At 39.5% G+C, this 18,307-nt stretch overlaps 1 protein-coding gene across 4 annotated transcripts in view; it reads left to right on the top strand.

Annotated features, from left to right (window-relative positions):
- The window catches only part of PAPD4 (poly(A) RNA polymerase D4, non-canonical), an 88,789-nt gene that overhangs the window by 25,389 nt on the left and 45,093 nt on the right, over nt 1-18,307 (top strand). For 3 of the 4 annotated variants that reach the window (XM_019532192.1, XM_019532193.1, XM_019532191.1), the window contains exons 8-11: nt 538-607; nt 6,423-6,499; nt 13,172-13,300; nt 16,838-16,881. In XM_019532192.1, the coding sequence (XP_019387737.1) occupies nt 538-607; nt 6,423-6,499; nt 13,172-13,300; nt 16,838-16,881 (320 nt within the window). The remainder of the gene's footprint in view (nt 1-537; nt 608-6,422; nt 6,500-13,171; nt 13,301-16,837; nt 16,882-18,307) is intronic. The other variant, XM_019532194.1, reaches the window with a different exon arrangement.

The following is an 18,307-nucleotide window of genomic DNA, read 5'->3' as shown; positions in this document are numbered from 1 at the left end:
GGGTCCCAGGCTACAGTAGGATTTCTCTTATGAATAGCTACTTCTCAATGTAGAGATTATGCTATTTACATTTAGCTTTTCTTGTATCTTATTTACTAATATCCTTCTGCTAATTCTAATTTTTAAGTAAGTGTGAAGTTCATTTAATTTTCATATAATAATCACTCTAGATTGTCTTTTAAGTGATAGTTGTTAATCCTTGTAAAAGTTCATTACAGGGTTAATTAACAGGGAAAAGTAATTCATCACAATAACCTGAAGTTTGGCAGAAGACAGGGTAGAGATGTACCTTATAAACTTGCTGAACAAGAGATGCATAAGCTTTCATGAGCAAGAGTTCACTTCATGAAATGTTTGTAGGGTGCATTTCTATTGTATCTCATCTATTTCATTAAATTACTCTAGCTAAATACACTAATAGTCTCTTATTCACTATAGATAAACAGCCAGCTTGACTTTTACTCTAGTATGTTTTTTTTAATGTCGGTATTTTGCAGGAAACTTACTGCATTTATTTCCCCTCCCTCCTCCTTTCAGCAAGCTACATTGAGAGACCTCAGCTGATTCGAGCAAAAGTGCCAATAGTGAAATTCAGGGATAAAGTCAGGCAAGTATCTTAATTTAACATTCTTTCTTAGACCTTGATGTGTTAAAGTAATTGTACTTTGCTCATGGAATAGTTCCCTTAAAGTTTTTTGTTCATATTTGAGACTTATAGCCATATCACAGGTTTGCATTTTCTCAGCTAGCACTGTAGTCATATTGGCTTATTTCTTTTATTGCCCAAGGCAGCCATCATAACTAGAATGCTGCTGTTTCTATGATCTGAATGAGTATCGTTATGTCACAGAAGTAATCTGTTTGGTATTTCTGAATGCTTTGCCTCTGTAGACCTTCATTAATAAATACCTTGCCACAGGGAAGAAGTCGGAGAAAAAAAATATTGTTAAAAGCAAATTTGCTTTTTGTGTAAACTGATTTGTCAAGAATTTATTCACAGCTCAGACTTAGTGTAAGCTGTCTTCCTGTTATCAAGCAAGCATTGTTTTTGTAATAAAACAATATCTTTTTATTTAGTATGTAAAAATCTACAAAGAATCTTTCATCTGAATGGTATTCAAAATTAATATTTCAGGCCCTTTATAGGGAAATGATTTGTGTTTTGTAGCAAATATTATGATTTATCGATGGACTATGTAATGCATTACTGAAAGAAGGTACTGAAAATATGTCTAAGGCATGGATATGTTAATGACTACTAGTATTTACATTTTATATTAATTGCATTAATGCCTGTGAAAATAACATTAGAAATATGAAGAAGTGCTGAACTAGTATACTGTACTAAATTTCTGTATTCTGTTAATCCATTTTAGTAGTCAATACCCAACTTTTTACTGGATTGGAGAAAGCACGTAACAGTCTGTGAATAGTACCTGAGTCTTTCCGTGTTTCCAAGGCTGCATTTTAGAATAAGACTACAATTTGTATAACCCTTTCATGTTTTGATATTTAGGTACAGGTTTCCCTTGACTTAACGTGAGTTCTGTATATGCAGATTTGCTCTTATGTGATCACCCTTTTTACCCCAGATTTGTTATATGCAAAGTAAATTCACTCTTATGTGATCGGCTCTGGGGCTCCGCTTGTGCCCACTCACTTCAGCTCCTGGACTGTGCTGTGCCGTGGTGCAGGCAGGTAGTGTCAGCTGCTCCCGGGGCTGCTGCAGTAGGGGCTGGGGTGAGTGGGGAGAAGTAGAGGTAAGTCTGTAGGGGAAGGGTCAGAGGGAGGGGTGTGATGCAGCCCGTTGGCTCCTGGGTCTGCAGCAGGGAGCAAAGCAGAGAAAACTGTGGGTGCAGGGTGTGGGGCATGGGACAGGGAGCAAAGCGGAGGAAACTGGGTGCATGGTGTGGGGCATGGGACAGGGGTGTGTAGCTCTTTGTGCTACATGGGCCCTGGGTGGGCTGGGGGGCCACGCTGGGCTCTTCCCAGGGGACACATGCCCCTGGATCTGCATGCGGGAGGAGAGCAGGCTGGGGCTGGTGGCGGTACCAGGCTTTTCCTGGTGCTTGGCGGCAGTGCTGGGAGGGCAGGTTGGGGTGGCGCTACTGTGAATTTTCCAGTGGCAGCAGCTCCCCTCCCATTGCCATGGCCTGCCCCGAGCACTGGGAAGAGCCTGGTGCCGACCTTAGCCTGCAGTGGCAACCTGCTTTCCTCCTGCATGCAGATCCGGGGGCGTGCACTCTTCAGGAAGAGCATGGTGCAGCCCCCCAGCCTGCAGCTTCCCAAGGTGCATGTAGCAGCAAGATCTGTACCCCCAAACTCTGGCGCCCCACACTTACTTACTCAGTTTCCTCTGCTTTGCTCCCTGACGCAGCCCAGGGAAGCTGCGGATGGGCTGTGCTGCACCCCTTCCCCTCCCTGCCCCTTCCCTAGTCCCAGCCTTACTTCTTCCCTTCCTCACCACCATGAGGATGTATCCCTATTTCTTACATTGTAAACTGGGTTTCCTTTATGCAAATTCGATTTATGTGCAGTTTTCTGGGAACTCATGTACTGCATAAATCGAGGGAAACCTGTATTCTTAATAAGAATAGTTTTTGATATGAGCTCTGGTGGCCCCACTTTTTCTCCTCCTGCTCCCCAGTCTACTTGGCCATTGAAAAAGGAAAAAAAAAAACTATTGGACTAGGCCTTTTAAGAGTGGATAGGATGAAAAAGCCTTACTCTAGTACTATAAAATACATCATCTCTGTTTTCATTAGTGCTTACCTTCCCGTATTGCTGTATTATAATTCTGTAAAATGCAGAATACTTCAGAATTTACTTTTTCCACATATTTTAAGGTTCTGAATAGCTAGAAGCATTGGAGAAATAGGGTTTTGCCCTGGGTAGGGCCTAAGACTGAATCATGATACTAAGATCACGTAAAATTAATATTTAAATGTAGGCAGTTAACTGTAGGTATAAATTAAATAATTGTATCCATGTAGTGAATTACTTAAATTATGAGAAGTTTGTCCAAATACCACAGTAGGTAGCTTTTTATATAAAAAAATTAGTAGTATATCCCAGGTACTTTAAATGTTTAGGTTACTATATTAAAAAAAAAAAAAAAAAAAAAAAAAAAACCCTTTAAAAAAAAAAAAAAAAAAAAAAAAACCCTTTAAAAAAAAAAAAAAAAAAAAAAACAAAAGGTCCCATTTAGAAAAAGAGCAAAATATAAAAAAAAAAAAAAAAAAAAAAAAAAAAAAAAACCCTTTAAAAATGCCTGGTAAGTATGGCTATGACATTAAACAAATTGATAAATTTACATGTGTTATATTATAAATTATGTATTATGAATACTTAAAATTTCATCTAATGCTAATGCAGTCTAAATTATTATAATCTAACTAACAATGATCCACAAAATGCAAATTCTTGGTAATCAGGATTCAGAAGAATTTGCTTGTTAACAACTAGTTCAAGGCATAAACAAATTAGATGAGAAGCCAAGGCTACTGTGTCCCCAGCAGTTTACAAGAATGAAACTGTGTTTTGCTGTTCTTATATGTATAATTGTAACGCTGTTGGCCACAGTTAAGCAACACAACGTATTTTGTTATATTTCCTTTCTTTGATTTGCTCTAATTGTAAAAAGGATAAGAAAAACTTGGTCACTTCACAACTTTCCTGAATGATTTTAGTGTCTTCCCCATTTTCCCTGTTTTTTCTCCTTCTGTTAAATTATCTTTCCCTGATCGTGTACTTCTTCCACCCTCACTTCATTTACTAAATACTATACTTTTCCAACTATTGTCAGCCTTTTTCTCTTCCGCATTCTCCATCATCATATATGTATGCATCCCCATTCAGAGAGTTTCAAAAGTGAGCAAGATACACAAGTCCATCTTCCCTCCACAACTGCTGGAAAAGGGAAAGAGACAGTGATGGAATTCCAGTATGTGTGCTATTTCACTAGCCTGTATAGGAGCTTCATGTTTTGTGTCAATAGCTTTCAGATATCTAAAATTTGCAACCTGCCACCCAGCTTGCATACTTGGTAGCTGAAAAGAGAAGGAACATTTACCTTCTCTTTTTCCTCTCCTATTCCACAGCTTCCTGGATGCTGCATGGGTGAGGAAATATCCCTGCTATTCAGCCCCTCGTTCAGCCTTCATTTTTGAGTTCTGTTTTCTAGCAAAGAATTCCAGTGCTTGTTACCTGCCACTGCTCGGATCTTTGTTAAACAGCAATAGCGTAAAGTTTTCTTCATATTTGTTGGCATCTCTGTTGTGAAAAGGCTGTAAAAGCTTCCTGTTCACCTTGCTTGAGTGTACAGGCAAATTTTTCAAATACTTGCTGCTTTTGATAGATGACCTTGGCTCCCAACTACACAATGCATTTTTGATTGTATGGTTATAACACCTGTTAAATTCTCATATTACCCATGCAGTGGAACTTGCTTAATTGGCACTCTGATAAACATCAGACTTTCTTAATGGGGTTGATTACTGGGGAGCAAATGTAGTTCAGTGACTTGGAGTTCTGTGTGCCAGTTACATTTCTGGTGGTGTTTGCACACTTACCTATAACAGCTAACTCAAACTTACTAATTTCCTGTTCCACTGATATTTTATTTTATTTTTTGATGCTTTATTACTCTCTTACGGCTTCTACAAGAGTAAGATGTAATCTTGATATAATTAGCTAATAGTATAACACATAATGTAGTGGGTTATTTTAAAGTGATTATTGACATAGAGTCCTTTTCCAATGTAGAACGTTCTGCAGCTTCTTAGAATTGATAGTTTGTTTAATTCGCATGCTTGTTTTTCCACCAGTTTAAACGTTTATAAGATTAAGTTTTTATTAGGGGAACGTAAATAGAATATCAAAGGAATCCTTTGCCAAATAAAGGCTCTGTGAATGAAATATGGGCGTTAAAATTAAAGCATGATAAGGATATTTGACTGGTAAGTGCGAACCTCTAATGCAGGGGTAGGCAACTCCTAGCATATGTGCAAGAAGGCATTTTGTTTGGAATTGATGGCTGGGAAGGGGTCAGGGCTCCGCTGCCACAAGGATCAGGCCTCTTGCAGCTCCTCTACCATCAGCCCCAAGGCACTTGTCACCTGCTACCAGCAATGAGCCAGGCCAGGGCTCCACAGACCTCAGTACAGCTTCTTGCACCTTCCCTGCTGTGAGTAGCCCAGGCTCCGTTGTGGGTGGCAGAAGCCTGCCCAGAGCTCAGGCCAGATGTGGCAGGAGGCTGAGAGGTGCTGCTCCAAAGTTTGCTGAGCCCTGACCTGCCTTGTTGCTGGTGGCAGTTGCATATGCACCTCAGGGCAGATGGTGGGGAAGGGGCTGGTGCTGCGCTGCCACAACAAAGTTTGGGCCCCTTGTGGCTCCCCCGCCATCTGCCCCAGTATACCAACATCTTACAAGTCAAGGTTGGGGTGTTTTTGGCACTGGCCAAAAATGATGTCAGCCCCTCCTCTAGTTTAGGACTAGTGCATGCAGCTAGTGTACCCTTTCTGTTACAGACTGAAATGCTGCTATACTTGGTTGACTGTAAATGCAGATGTTGTTAATCTAGATCATTTGACTCTCATGCTGGTATTGCAATTACAGTTTTTCAGGAAGTAGTAATAGGCATGGTGTACTTTTTTCTTGCTTTATGCTAATAACATGAAAGACTTTTTTTTAAACATTTTGCACACTAAACTAGTACCACAGTGGAGATTTTTTTTTTTAATAGTGAGTCTTGTGTATTTTGCACAAAACAAGTAGTCTAAAGTGTGTCATTCTGATTTCTAACCAGAGACACATATGAAGGATACTAGAAGTGTTACCGCTTCGTTGATGAGTTCCAAAAGGAGGATCAGTTGAATCTATGTACTCATAAGATGGAAAAATTTGCACTTTTCTAGCTTCTTCTAGTTGTGTTTTCCTTCTGCTTTCCTTAGGACTATACTCCCAACTAAAACTTCAGAGAATCCTAAATGACTCCAAAAGATGCTTCATCACATTTCATCAAATGTGTGTTTAGTAAATGATCCTATATTTTAAGGTTAGTCAGAGGAAAGGTAGGCTGATATCAAAGAAGTAGTAAGCTGCGATTTTTGCTCTGTTTTTGTCTAATTGATACAACTCTGTTCCAACATTGTTTGTATATGACAGTTGAATTCAAGCCCACCATTGGGGCATGGAGAGTAGTAAAGCAAATGGCTTTCTTCATGGCCTCCTACTTTTTATTGACCCAAAAAGCAAATGTCCAGAGGTTCCATTAAACTCACGTTTCCAGATTAATAGTGGTGTTAGCATTGTCATTAGATAGGTAGTAAAATATACAATATATTCAGGTTGACTTTTTTTTTAAATGCGTGATAAAATTTGATTCTCTTTTTTTGTTTTGTTTTGTTTTTCCCTCCCCATAGCTGTGTGGAGTTTGACTTGAATGTAAACAATGTTGTAGGAATAAGAAATACATTCCTTCTCAGAACCTATGCATACAGTAAGTTGTCCTTATTTTTATTTTTCCCAGAGAATGTTCTCTTACTTGAAAGTAGCATTTCAGTCTTGATAGAAACTTCTGTAATAAATGCATTAGAATCTAGTCCTGTTGAGATGTTACCTCTTTTAATCTTTAATACTAAGATAACTATAATACTTCTTGTTTCTTGTTACCCACAGATCTTAACAGATCAAGTGTATGGGTAGAACTAATGTTTAATGTAACTAGTCAGTACTTCTGTAACTTGCAAAAGTTTCAAGTGCCACAGTTTAATTCTTCTGTTATGTTAAAGTCCACAGGTCCATTTCAATGGTTGCTTCAGCTTGCTTGCTGTGTGAAGGGCAGAACTAGGTCTGTTGGGCATTGGTAGCAAGTGGGAACACTTCATTTCTTGATAACTGTGTCCTTCCCTCCGATCTGCCCTTTTTCTCTTCCCCCATGGCAGCTGGGGTGTCGCACAGACCTTACTGCTGCAGTTTTGTTTTGGGTTTGTTTGTTTGTCTGTTTTGGTTTTTGTTTTTTTTGGGGGGGGGGAGGGATTCCAATTGTTTTCAAGTTTTAGACTAACATTTTGGTTCACTGAAGTTTGTCTAATTCCCAGTCATATCCTAGGGTTGTATTTGGGGAGATTTGGCTCTTCTGTTCCATTTCCCCTGCTTAGGGCAATTGGAGCAGCTGGCATCCTAACAGGCTTCAGGAAGAGTTAAACTGAGAAAAGCCAGAGGCAAAAGAAAGCTTCTGTAAGTATTTTGGCCTCTGTTCTTGAGTCTGATTGGTCAGATAGAATAGCTGTGGGTAGAATGCCATCTCTAGTTGGAACCAGGATTATGAGGGGCAAACTCCCATTAAAGAAATCATAAAATCAGAGCTCATCCTTGCTCACCTTCAGAGAAGGCAGCAGGAAGGATAATTTGCAGTGCCTGGTTTTGGTGTTCATTTTCACAAAATGCAAAATGCAGCTTGGCAAATGAATGTGGAAGACCAAACCATAGACACTCTAATTCAGGGGTCAGCCAACCCAGCACCCGTGCCAGAGCATGGCATGCAAGGCCATTTTGCTCAGCATGCCACAGCTGGATCAGTTTCTGGGTAGCTGCCACTGGCCACGGATCCCAGGCTGCTTGCAGACTTGAATTGAAGACTTGGTGCACTACTCCTGTGGATAACAGCCTCCTTCTGGTAGCAACAGTTAGCTTGTTTAATATGGCTTTCATAATAACTGTGAAGAACACAGTTGATCCTACTGCAAAGAAAATTTCTCTTGTCTTAAGAGAAGGAAAGGATTTTTTTGCTTTTTTTTCCTTTATAATGTACACTGCCCATCTAGGAGGCAGATAAACCAAGACCTTCATGGCAAAAGTCAGATTAGCTGTGTAGCTCCTATACCCAGAAATCGCCTATTTGGTGGGGTGATGATCAATTTCTTTATATGTGCAAATAATACATAAAGCTGCTTGTGGTGCCTTTGTGGGAGGTCCCAGGATGCAAAGTCATGAACGATGCAAACTTAAAAGCCTGGGTAGGGTCCTTTTGTAGGTCTTCCTGCATTTTCTGTTGCCAACTCTGTTGCCCATGGCTTGGGCTGGCTGTGGAAGGCAGCCGAAAGGCTGCAAACAGCTGCACTGGCCTCTGGATCCCCAGCCATGCTCCATGGTGGCAGCAGCTGCATGCACTGCTCCAGGCCTCTTTCTGGCTGTGCACCCCAAGGCACACATGTAACTACTGCCTAGTTGGGGCTCTGGAGCCTGGTGCAGCTTCTTGTAGCCTCTTGGCTGCCTGCCACAGCCAGCCTGGGCTCTGGGCAGCTGCAACAGGCAGTGGGAAAGCTGCAAACAGCTGCACCTGGGTCTAGAGCCCTGGTATTCATTGGCTTTGTGGCAGTGGCAGATGCATGTGTGCCTTGGGGTGCATGACAGGGAAGAAGCTGGGGCACTACAACCCCGGCCCCTGCTCTGCTATCTATCTGGAGGCATGCATGCACTCAGCTCTAGCAACAAGAATCAGACCCCTCACTGCTCCCCTGTCCTCTGCCTCTTGCACGCCAAGTCAAGGTGTGGGTTGAGGTTGGGGTGTTTTTGTTACTCCAGCCAAAAACGTTGCTGACCCCCCTGCCTTAATTCTTTTAAGTAGCTTACATTTGGACCTATGCCATATTCCACATCCAAATACAAGCAATATAAATCAGTCTGAGATAAATAAAATGCACAATGTCTCTTCCCAACTCCAGCCCATTGGAAGAATGTCCATTTTTTCAACCAGCTTAGTTTTAGAATATTTAGTATGCTCATAAGTGGTCTTTAGCTTTCCCAAACAAGCTCTTAATGTTTTATGCACTTTGGAAAATAGACCTTTCTTTAGCGGCTTTCCACAGAACTGAAAGATAGGAAAATTATTGGCTTGTTATTGTGGGTCATCTCACCATGCCAAAATGTCCACATTATTTTTACTTCCTCTTGAAGGTTTTTATGCCTTGTCTCCAGCAGATCACTATGGAGCAATAAGCAGAACAGCAGTCCATATTTGGAAGAACCAGTTCACTTGGTCCACTCCTTTTTTTTTTCTGTCCCAGCCTCTATCTTTATATAGCTAGAAAGTTTCTCAGTTTGCTCTACTCAAATTTAACGTGGTGTCATTGATGAAGATAATGTGGCTGTTTTTCCCAGTGGTTAAGGACTCTACTTTCCTAACCAAGTGGTGTTCCTACTATACAGTAACTGTGCAGGCAGCCATGTCCAGTTGAATGTTGCCTCAGTCCCTTACTTTTGGCATGAGATATTCTGGGTGACTTTGGACTAAACAAATACAAACTGTCATTGTACAAATAATGCTAACATGAGTTCCCAGCACTGCTATTACAATCCCTCTCAAAACGCATCACATGGCCAAAGGACGGGTGTCTGGTGGGTTGGACAAGAGGGTGCAGAGGGGAAGGATATAGCTAGAATCAAGTCTACTTTATGAAGGTACATAAGGCTTGCCCCTTGGAGTTGGTTGGCTCAGACAAAACAGTGCCCATATAGGTTAGAGACGCACTAGAAATTGGTATGGGAAGATAAGCCTGTTCAGCCTTGCAAGAGTTGATTTACAATCCTGACTATTGATAGACATTATGGAAAGGCATATGCATCATAGGCCAGGATGAAGTGCTACATGAAATACAGGAAGAACGAATATTTCCCTACAGGTTGTAGATGGAAGAAGTACAAGGTCCGCAGCTGTCCAGTTGTCTCAGTCTTCCACATGGTTCCCAGCCTGAATTGGTCTGAAATTAAATAATTGATGTTAAGCTCTTTCAGTCTGGGGGTAAAAAGAGCACTGTTTCTGGCTCTAGTCAGCTGAGATTATTGACCTTTCTCCAGAAGGGTGGTCTACGGAGTTTGGTAAAAATTTTCAGGAAAATGTTTTGTCATGTTCCAAGTTTCTGCAATCCATGGAAAGGCTTTTCAGTCTTCTCTCCATCTGGTTTCTTATCTTGGGGAACTGGGGAGTACAGCTCTGTCTGAAAGTTCCAAAAATTCCTGAGAAGACTTCATTTCAAAGCTTTCCTGTTTTTACTATTGTCAAACAATCCTTTGATATTTTTTCATATGAACAGCAGCTTTCTTCTTTTTCCTGTCTTATCACTTGATGTTGCATATCCTCAGGAAGAGTGTACTCATGGTAGCAATAATATTGACTTACATAAAAAGAAATTATACTTCTCTTTCTGCACAATCTTTCCTCTTGGGTCTCTGTATAAAGAGAGAGATGAAGAAATACAACAGAGTAACATGGTTCCTGGGATGTCCTACAATAAATTTAGATATATGGGGGGATATGCCTATACAGCTTTGTGAAGAACGTTGCTAATTAGCCAAGGTGGAAAACAATGTTAACATACTGCTTTGAGCTTTAAACCAGCTAGCTGGAGTATCAGTTTGGGCATCTCTCAGTGGTACTGCATTGTGCTTAATGACTATATACTTGCTGCCAGGGAAGCAGATGATAAGCTTAGGCTGAGGATGATTACTGCAAGACTTCATCACAGAACAGTATTAATCAAAGGAAGACTGCCATCATGGAAAACAAGTAGCATCACAGAAACCAGATACAACTTTTATTGGAACCTGTTCAGAATTCTGATTTGGTGCATAAGCATGCTTCAGTGACTGAGTGCTTATATGAAACCTACCCAGTAATTCTCTGTATGTTGCCTTGTCTTGAGATGAGCTCCAACCATGTATCCTTTGCTCCAGCAGCTGGTGAATCTAAAGGATGTGATGGTACACTTGTTGAAGGGATCCTTAGTTCAGCAAAAGGAATTGGAAAGAACACAGCATTTCCTTAATAAATTGAAGACTTGGTGCACTTCTGTGGATAAGAGCCTCATTCTGGTAGCAACAGTTAGCTTGTCTAATGTGGTTTTCATAATTGTGAAGAACACTGTCGGCCCTACTGCAAAGAAAAGTTCTTTTGTCCTAAAGGAAGGAAAGATTATTTTTGTTTTTGTTTTTTTGTTGCGTTTTTCCTCTGTAATGTACGCTGCCCATCTAAGAGGCAGATAAACCAAGACTTTCATGGCAAAGATCAGATTAGCTGTGTAGCACCTATACCCAGAAATACCTATTTGGTGGGGTGATGATCAGTTTCTTTGTGTGCAAATAATACATAAAGCTGCTTGTGTTGCCTTTGTGAGAGGTCCCAAGATGCAAAGGCATGAAGGATGCAAACTCACAAACCTGGGTTTAGGGTCCTTTTGTAGGTCATTCTCTGTTTTCTGTTACCTTCTCAGCTTGTTCAAAATATAGGAACAAGAGCGTGGTAGCAATGATATTTTTACCTTTGTAGTTGAAGGCTGGCTGAAGAGCTTGATATTAAAATAGCACTGGATCTTCAGATGTCTGCATTACAGAGAAAGCCCGCTACTGTGAGAAATCCTCTGTCCAGGTTCAGATAGGGTTAAAATAAGTACTTGTATGAGAAGATTATTGCTCTCATGGGCCCAGAGAACAAATCAATAGAGAATACTTATTTTACTGGTTGCTCTAAAGTGCAAAGTTTAACTACCTTGTTTAAACCAGTGAAGTGTAGCCTTTGACTCCCTCAGGAAAACTGTATTGTGGCTGTGTAAGTGGTGTCCAAGCAAAAACAAGGTCACTTTGTTATAATCTCCTCAGGGAATTCAGTCTCAAAATTAAAAGCTTCCTTAGGTATCAATTTTAACTTCACAACATCAGAAGCATGATCTTGGAATATTTTGTTTGTTGCAGTGCTACCTAGGTATATTGCACCTACCCATTGCAGTAGGTTTCCCAATAGTTGCTATCATCAGTTAGTGGGTCTTTTTAGATATTTGAAGTTGGGGGCCTTTTCTTTTAAGAACCAATATTATACTTTGAAGTCAGACAAGCAGTCTTCACAGTTGTCGCAGCATTTGCCATGCATAAATTCAAGAAACATTCCTGCTTTAAATATTTACATCTGGACATCAGGAAAATTGATGACTTTGGGGCAGAAAAAGCCTTGTCTTCTGTTGTGAGATCTGCTAGACTACCATCAGCTCATTAGATTCTGGATATTGATTGTAGCCAACTCCACTTCACTACTTCTGGCAGATGTGTTCTCCATGTCATGGTATTCAGGGAAGACTGAGGCTATATTCTTCATTTGGAAGTTCGTATTTAAACATAATACTGGTTCCTACCCTAGAGGCACACTACTATAAAAATCCCATGGTAATAGGTTTGTGGGTTTTGGCACAAAAAAGAACAGGAAAACTTACCTCTTCTAACCTGTAAATTAACTTTGAGTGATAAGCTTGGCAGATTCTGCCCATACTGGGGACAAATAGATCATCCAGATAGAGATGGAAAATTGACCTGCAGCAAGAGAAATTCTTACATGTGTTGGTTTCTTCTTTTTTTTCTTTCTGTTTGTTTTCTGGTTGGTTATTTTGGACAAGAAAAAAGGTTTTTTACATAAGATAACTTTCTAAATTAGCTATTTGAGTTATGCTGATTGTGGCAGATATCTCAGCTGGAGGGTACTTCAGGAATGAGGACACTCCCTTGCTGACATTGCTTGACATAAGCAAGTGCTTTTTGAAGGAATCTCTTATTGGATTAACTAATGTGGTTGGGAGAGATTTTAGACAAGCTTTTAAAGTGCTTTTTGGAAGAAAGAAGCTTCTTTCTTAGATGAGAAGAAGGACACGTTGTGTCTGAAAGCTTGTCTGATCTCTCTCTCCCAACTTTATAGTTAGTTCTGTAACAGGTATCGTCAGAAACCCCTTGCTTCTCAAGTCTTTCTTGGATCATCATGGCTACAGTAGCATTCTAGACCTCTACTACAACATTGTATGACAAGTCTAGTTTTTCCTCCAGCCTGCAAGCTTGCTGGAGGCACCTGTTATAATTGATCTGTGGACCTTATTATTCAAAGGCCAGAATTTTTCTAATAAATACAAGTAATTTTTTCTGTCCTGCTAAGATGAACATTAGGATTGGATTAATCCTAAAATCCTCATTAGGATTAACTAGTGAGATTCTTTAATAGGCTGTAAAAGGTGAGTGCAAAATTATATCAGGTAGTCAAATGTTAACCCAAAGGTAATTAAAAAAGCCTTCCTCATTGACAATTGCAGATCAAATGTCCTAAATTGCCCTACTTGATGAGCATTTGTTTTGCTTACAGTTGAGAATCGAGTTCGTCCATTAGTACTTGTTGTGAAGAAGTGGGCAAATTTTCATGACATTAACGATGCCAGTCGTGGTACTTTAAGCAGCTATAGTCTTGTGTTGATGGTTTTGCACTATTTACAAAGTAAGTATTCTTTTAGTATTGGAGATTGCTTTTTTTTTTAAAAAGACACATATATTGTGTCTTTAAAAAAGTATTTGTATAGATTTTCTTTTTCCTTACATGTAACATTAGCTAGTATCCTGTACCTGATGGAAAAAGCAGAGGATAAAGTAAAATTTTATTCTTATTCCATTTTCTTAGTGTTTTCTCTGATGTAGCGAGGATGGACCTGTTCTCTGGAGACATATATTCTCAGTAAAAATGTACTTCAGCCTTGTGTGCTTTAGAAAGTAAACTCAAGCTCGGCATAAACAAATCTACTTATTGTAAAGGGGAGAAAAGATAACCGTCCCTTTATTTTTTGTGTTCAGAAACTTCTCCAGAGGCTTCTAAGGGAGGGTTGTATGGTTGGGTTGTCTCTGTTATGATATCCCAAGAACACAACAACTGGGTTAGATTTGAATTCTGGCATACATAGCTCAAGACCACAAAGTTTCCTAACTATTGTCTTTCATGAAGAGACTGGTGTATTCCCAGTGAGCATGAACAACAGGGATGTGTAGACTTCCACAACTTTGTTTTTATTGCAGTTTTTGTATTGGGATGTTGAATGTATGTCTTATTTGGAAAAGCTTTATGCAGTAGAGTTGAAACTCCTTGTTGAAGATTGTCCAGTTCAGAGAAATTTTTATAAATGTAGAGACTAAGCTCGCGTTCCAATTATTTTATCCCCTTGCACGTAGTTTGTTTTGTTAGAGGAGTCCCTGTGTATCTTCTCTGAAATTGCCCTTCCTACTTAAGAGTTTTGAATCCGTATCAAATCAGTGTGTCATCTCATTCTGTATCCCATCTTCCAACAAATGTTTCGGAGAAAATTGCAGAAAACCCTGAAGCATGTATGTTTAATGAAGTAACTCACCCGTACATCTTTTTTATAATGCCATTAGAAATTGATTTATGCCCTAAAATCTTCATTTTGCAAAAGACCTCAAGGATCATCTGTTTCAATTCCCCAAGAAATATAAATGTTACTTCCAAACTTCAGTTCTTTCTAATGCAACTCTGAATACGTCTGTTAACTATTTAAGTATCCAGTCTTTTTTTTTTTTTTTTTTTTTAATTCTACCATGCTCATCTGTGGCCATGAATGATAAAATTTATGAATAAATGGTGTGTGAATATTCACTTTGTCATCAGTTCACTGTTTTTCAGTTTGCCGAGGTTTTATTTTCTATAGGTAGATCAGATGGCTAATCACTTTGGCCTTGAAGCTAGCTCTTCAGCCCATTCCACATAACTAACTGCTTAAATATCTCCAGGATACTGGTGCTGCAAGTTTTTCTATGTCAATTTAGCAAATTATCAAGAAAAGCTATTTTGATCCTATTTCATAGTACATCATCTATAAGTATAGTAATTGTAAGGTGTATGCCACTTTCCAGGACAGTCATGGCAGGTTACCTTTCAATTCTGTAGTGTCAAACGGTGTGCCTAGTATTAATGTTTGGCCAGAGTTGTTAGGCACTTAATGTAACATTTAATCTGTCCTACTATGACTATCTGATGTTGTGGTATTCTTTGAGTTTCTTCAGAGGTGTCTATGTAAAGAAAGCAAGCTCAGGTTTCAGTGTCACATGCTTGTGGAAAAATATTAAGGACAAATAAATTTATTTTTCTGCCTGCTTAATGCAATTAAACAGTTAAAAACTAGTTGGGGAGGCAGCATGTGATTACCTAATTCCCATGAAGTACCAGCAATCCATCACTGTTGTTTGGTAGGCTTTTTACCTATGTAATTGCAAGTTGCTGTGCTGAAAAAGGTGAGATGAGCATCTGGATATACACATAGCTACCAGCTATTTTGTCTTCCTAATGTTTTGTTACTATAACGTTAACTAGTTCGTCACCACCAATGGCATGGGAGTTCTGTTAACAACTTATCTTGCCTAATTTTATACTTACACTATACATTTGTGTAGGGAAAGGTACTGGGAGGAAAAAGTTTAAAATGTTTCACTTGCTAGTAAATTGAGTCCCTTTCTTCCCTAGTATAGCCAAATCTGTCCTGTTCTTTTCATTGGTTATTTTTCCCTTTGTGCACTGGACTAACGTACAAGCCTTTTAGTATTAGGGGGAGTATGGCTTGAGTTTATTTTATAGATGCACTTGTTTCTTGAGCATTAGCCTTTCTCCAGGCAACAGGTCCAACTTCACTCTGCCATGGGGGGAAAGAAGAATGCAAGTGGCAAATGTTACTGGTAAGAGGTCCTGTCCTTCCTCCTCCCTCCTCTGCCCCACTCCCCACCCAATAAAACCCCAGTCTCTTGATGTGTGATGGAGATTTAGTTGAACATATCTGGAGAGTGCCGATTGCTCAGTTTGTTTCCTTTGTTCTCAGTATTCTAGGATTTTTGGGAAATCTCCAAGCTCCTCTGCATCTTCTAACACCTACAAGCAAGGGAAAGCTTGAACATTGAAACAGCTGTGATCATATTCCTAGCAGCCCCATAAATTACTGTAGTATTTTTTTATTTTTATTTTTTTTAAGAAGAGCAAGTCATTGCTGAGAGTTCTGTTGCTCTTAAATCTTGGATCCCCAAAACAAAGATTACCGTACCAAGTATTCTCCTATGAAAGCCAGTTTGAGGAGTGAGCTGATAATTCCAAGTTGGGCATCTAGATGCTGAACTTAATTACTGTTCTCCCTGAGGAATAGTATAGATGAGCTATTTTAAAGACATGCTGATGGAGTGATATTATAGCTTTAGTACCACAAGGAGTTATCTACAAGATCTGCAGCTGCTAATAAGGATTGAATGGGACACGAATACTAAAAAGAAACCCAACTGCGTAGCTTTTTTACTCTCACTGATGTGTAACAGCATCTGAGCTGGAAAATGAATACTTGCCCCATTATTTTTATGCTATTTCTTTTGGAGTGTATGTATTTTCTGTACTACTAGATTTTATAAAACTTCAGAAGATTTGTGTTTACTTACGTGGCTTTAGTCCACTCCTAAGTAGTAAAGAAGCTAACAGAACATAACATAATTGGTGTATGACTTGTGTCAGAAATGGCTATTTGATGGATGGAACATTTCTATTTTATGGTGCTTTTGGTGATGCATAATGGTACATTATTTCAATAAATGTGTTTTTAACCAAGGATGTGTTTTTAGCCAATATTATGCTATGAATGTGTTAAGGTAGATGCAGATATTTTAGTAGTGGCATTTTCTGAGCCTAAATAAGAATCCTGCAGCAGTGAATTAGCATAAATTTCAGAATTCAAATAATATTTAGCTGTCTGAGGACTCTTATTTTTATTTGTAGAAAAAACATTTTATGTTGGTAATACCTTCAGTTAAATTAGTACCTTTTTAAACAATATGATATGAAACAGGTACAGTTTTTAAAAAAATTACATAATACCTGAAAATGAAATTCAGAGTTAGCAGTTCTATCATGAACTCTGATAAAAGTCTCTCTGGTTTAGCTAATGTAATATTGTTTTCTGTGAATAAAGTTGCTGATTTTACACACTACTTTTTTTTATAGCCCTACCTGAGCCCATCCTTCCATCGCTCCAAAAAAATTACCCTGTAAGTATTTCTTAGAAGTTATTGTTTCATCATATGATGTATATAAAAATGTGGTATTTAAATATCAGTTTTGGGTAAAATGAAGACTATTCTGTGACTGTAGTGATTAGACACTGACAATTATTCATGTGTCTGAACGCTTATTTACTAATCCTGACCATTGCTTAATACACCATTTCAGTTACTTAAGAAAATGTTTTGCGTAGAATCAAAAAATATTACACGTGGGAGCTGTACACCTATCTCACTATGTACTGAGCTGAAAAATTGTTTCATATACAGAATACTACTTCAGAAATGCTTTCATTTCAGAATTTGTTGCCATCTCTCAGCAGCAAGAAAGACCAGGGATTGAGCCAACTGCATAGGTGTTGAGTCATTTGGATCCTTTTCTTTGCTCATATTTCTAGACTAGCAAGGAACAAACAGTGTCCATTTAATATGGGGTTTCTTATGAGACTTCTCTTGAAATTAGGTTTCAGTTTCACAAAGGGAAACGTGCTTCTCAATATTTTCTTTATGTATCCAAACACCATTCCGTTGCTTTCCATGAAACTACATATGCATAAGGGTCCAATTACTGAAGGATCAGGGCCATAATTGATAGAGCCTTAACCTGAGTTGAATGCTTCCTAGAAATAGTAGCTACCTCTTTATAGATATTTGGGGGTAGGAGAGGGAATAAGAAAGAAAAATGGCCAAATAGATATATTTTGAACTTAAATTGTTAAGAGAGCTTTACTACTCATGGATTACTCATTTCAAATTTCTTCTTCATATCTGTCCCTTCATAAACGCTCCCAAATTTCTTCCAACTGTAGTTTTCGTATCTTATGTCCATCCTATTTTTCTCTGTTTGCTTTAGTATGTTAATAATGGTAGCTAGCTGCTCTTACTATATTGCAAGGGTTGTCAACCAGGGGTACTTGAGAAGGTTCTAGGGCAGGGGTGGGCAATTATTTCAGGCAGAGGGCCACTTAATGAGTTTTAGCAAGCCATTGAGGGCTGCATGACTGGCAGTGAGGGACATATAAATATTAATTTTCTAAATTCTTTAGGGGCCCCACAGGCCAGATAGAATGGCCTGGTGGGCCACATCTCGCCCGCAGGCTGCATTTTGCTCACCCCTGCTCTAGGTAGTATGCACAGGCAGGCAGGGACAAAATGCTACCATGTACCAACCTGGGCTGCCATTGCTCTGCATTTGGTCATGCACCACTCCCCTCCCCGCAAGCTCTTCCCGGTGAGGGGGTTTGGCCAAGGCTGTGTTCAAGGCGGGCAGTGGCATCAGCACTGGGATGGTGGCAGCCCACCTTCACCTTGTGCACAGATTTGTGGAGGCAGTGGCAGGAGGCACCACCTAGACAAGCCCTAGCCTTCCTCCCTTACCTCAGGCATCTCTATCACCCCACCCCCCCCACTTCCC

Source organism: Crocodylus porosus, unplaced genomic scaffold, assembly GCF_001723895.1.
Source record: "Crocodylus porosus isolate Cpor-Errol unplaced genomic scaffold, CroPor_comp1, whole genome shotgun sequence".
Taxonomy (NCBI): domain Eukaryota; kingdom Metazoa; phylum Chordata; order Crocodylia; family Crocodylidae; genus Crocodylus; species Crocodylus porosus.
The sequence above is the reverse complement of the archived record's forward strand: the minus strand, read 5'-3'. Positions and strand labels throughout refer to the sequence as shown.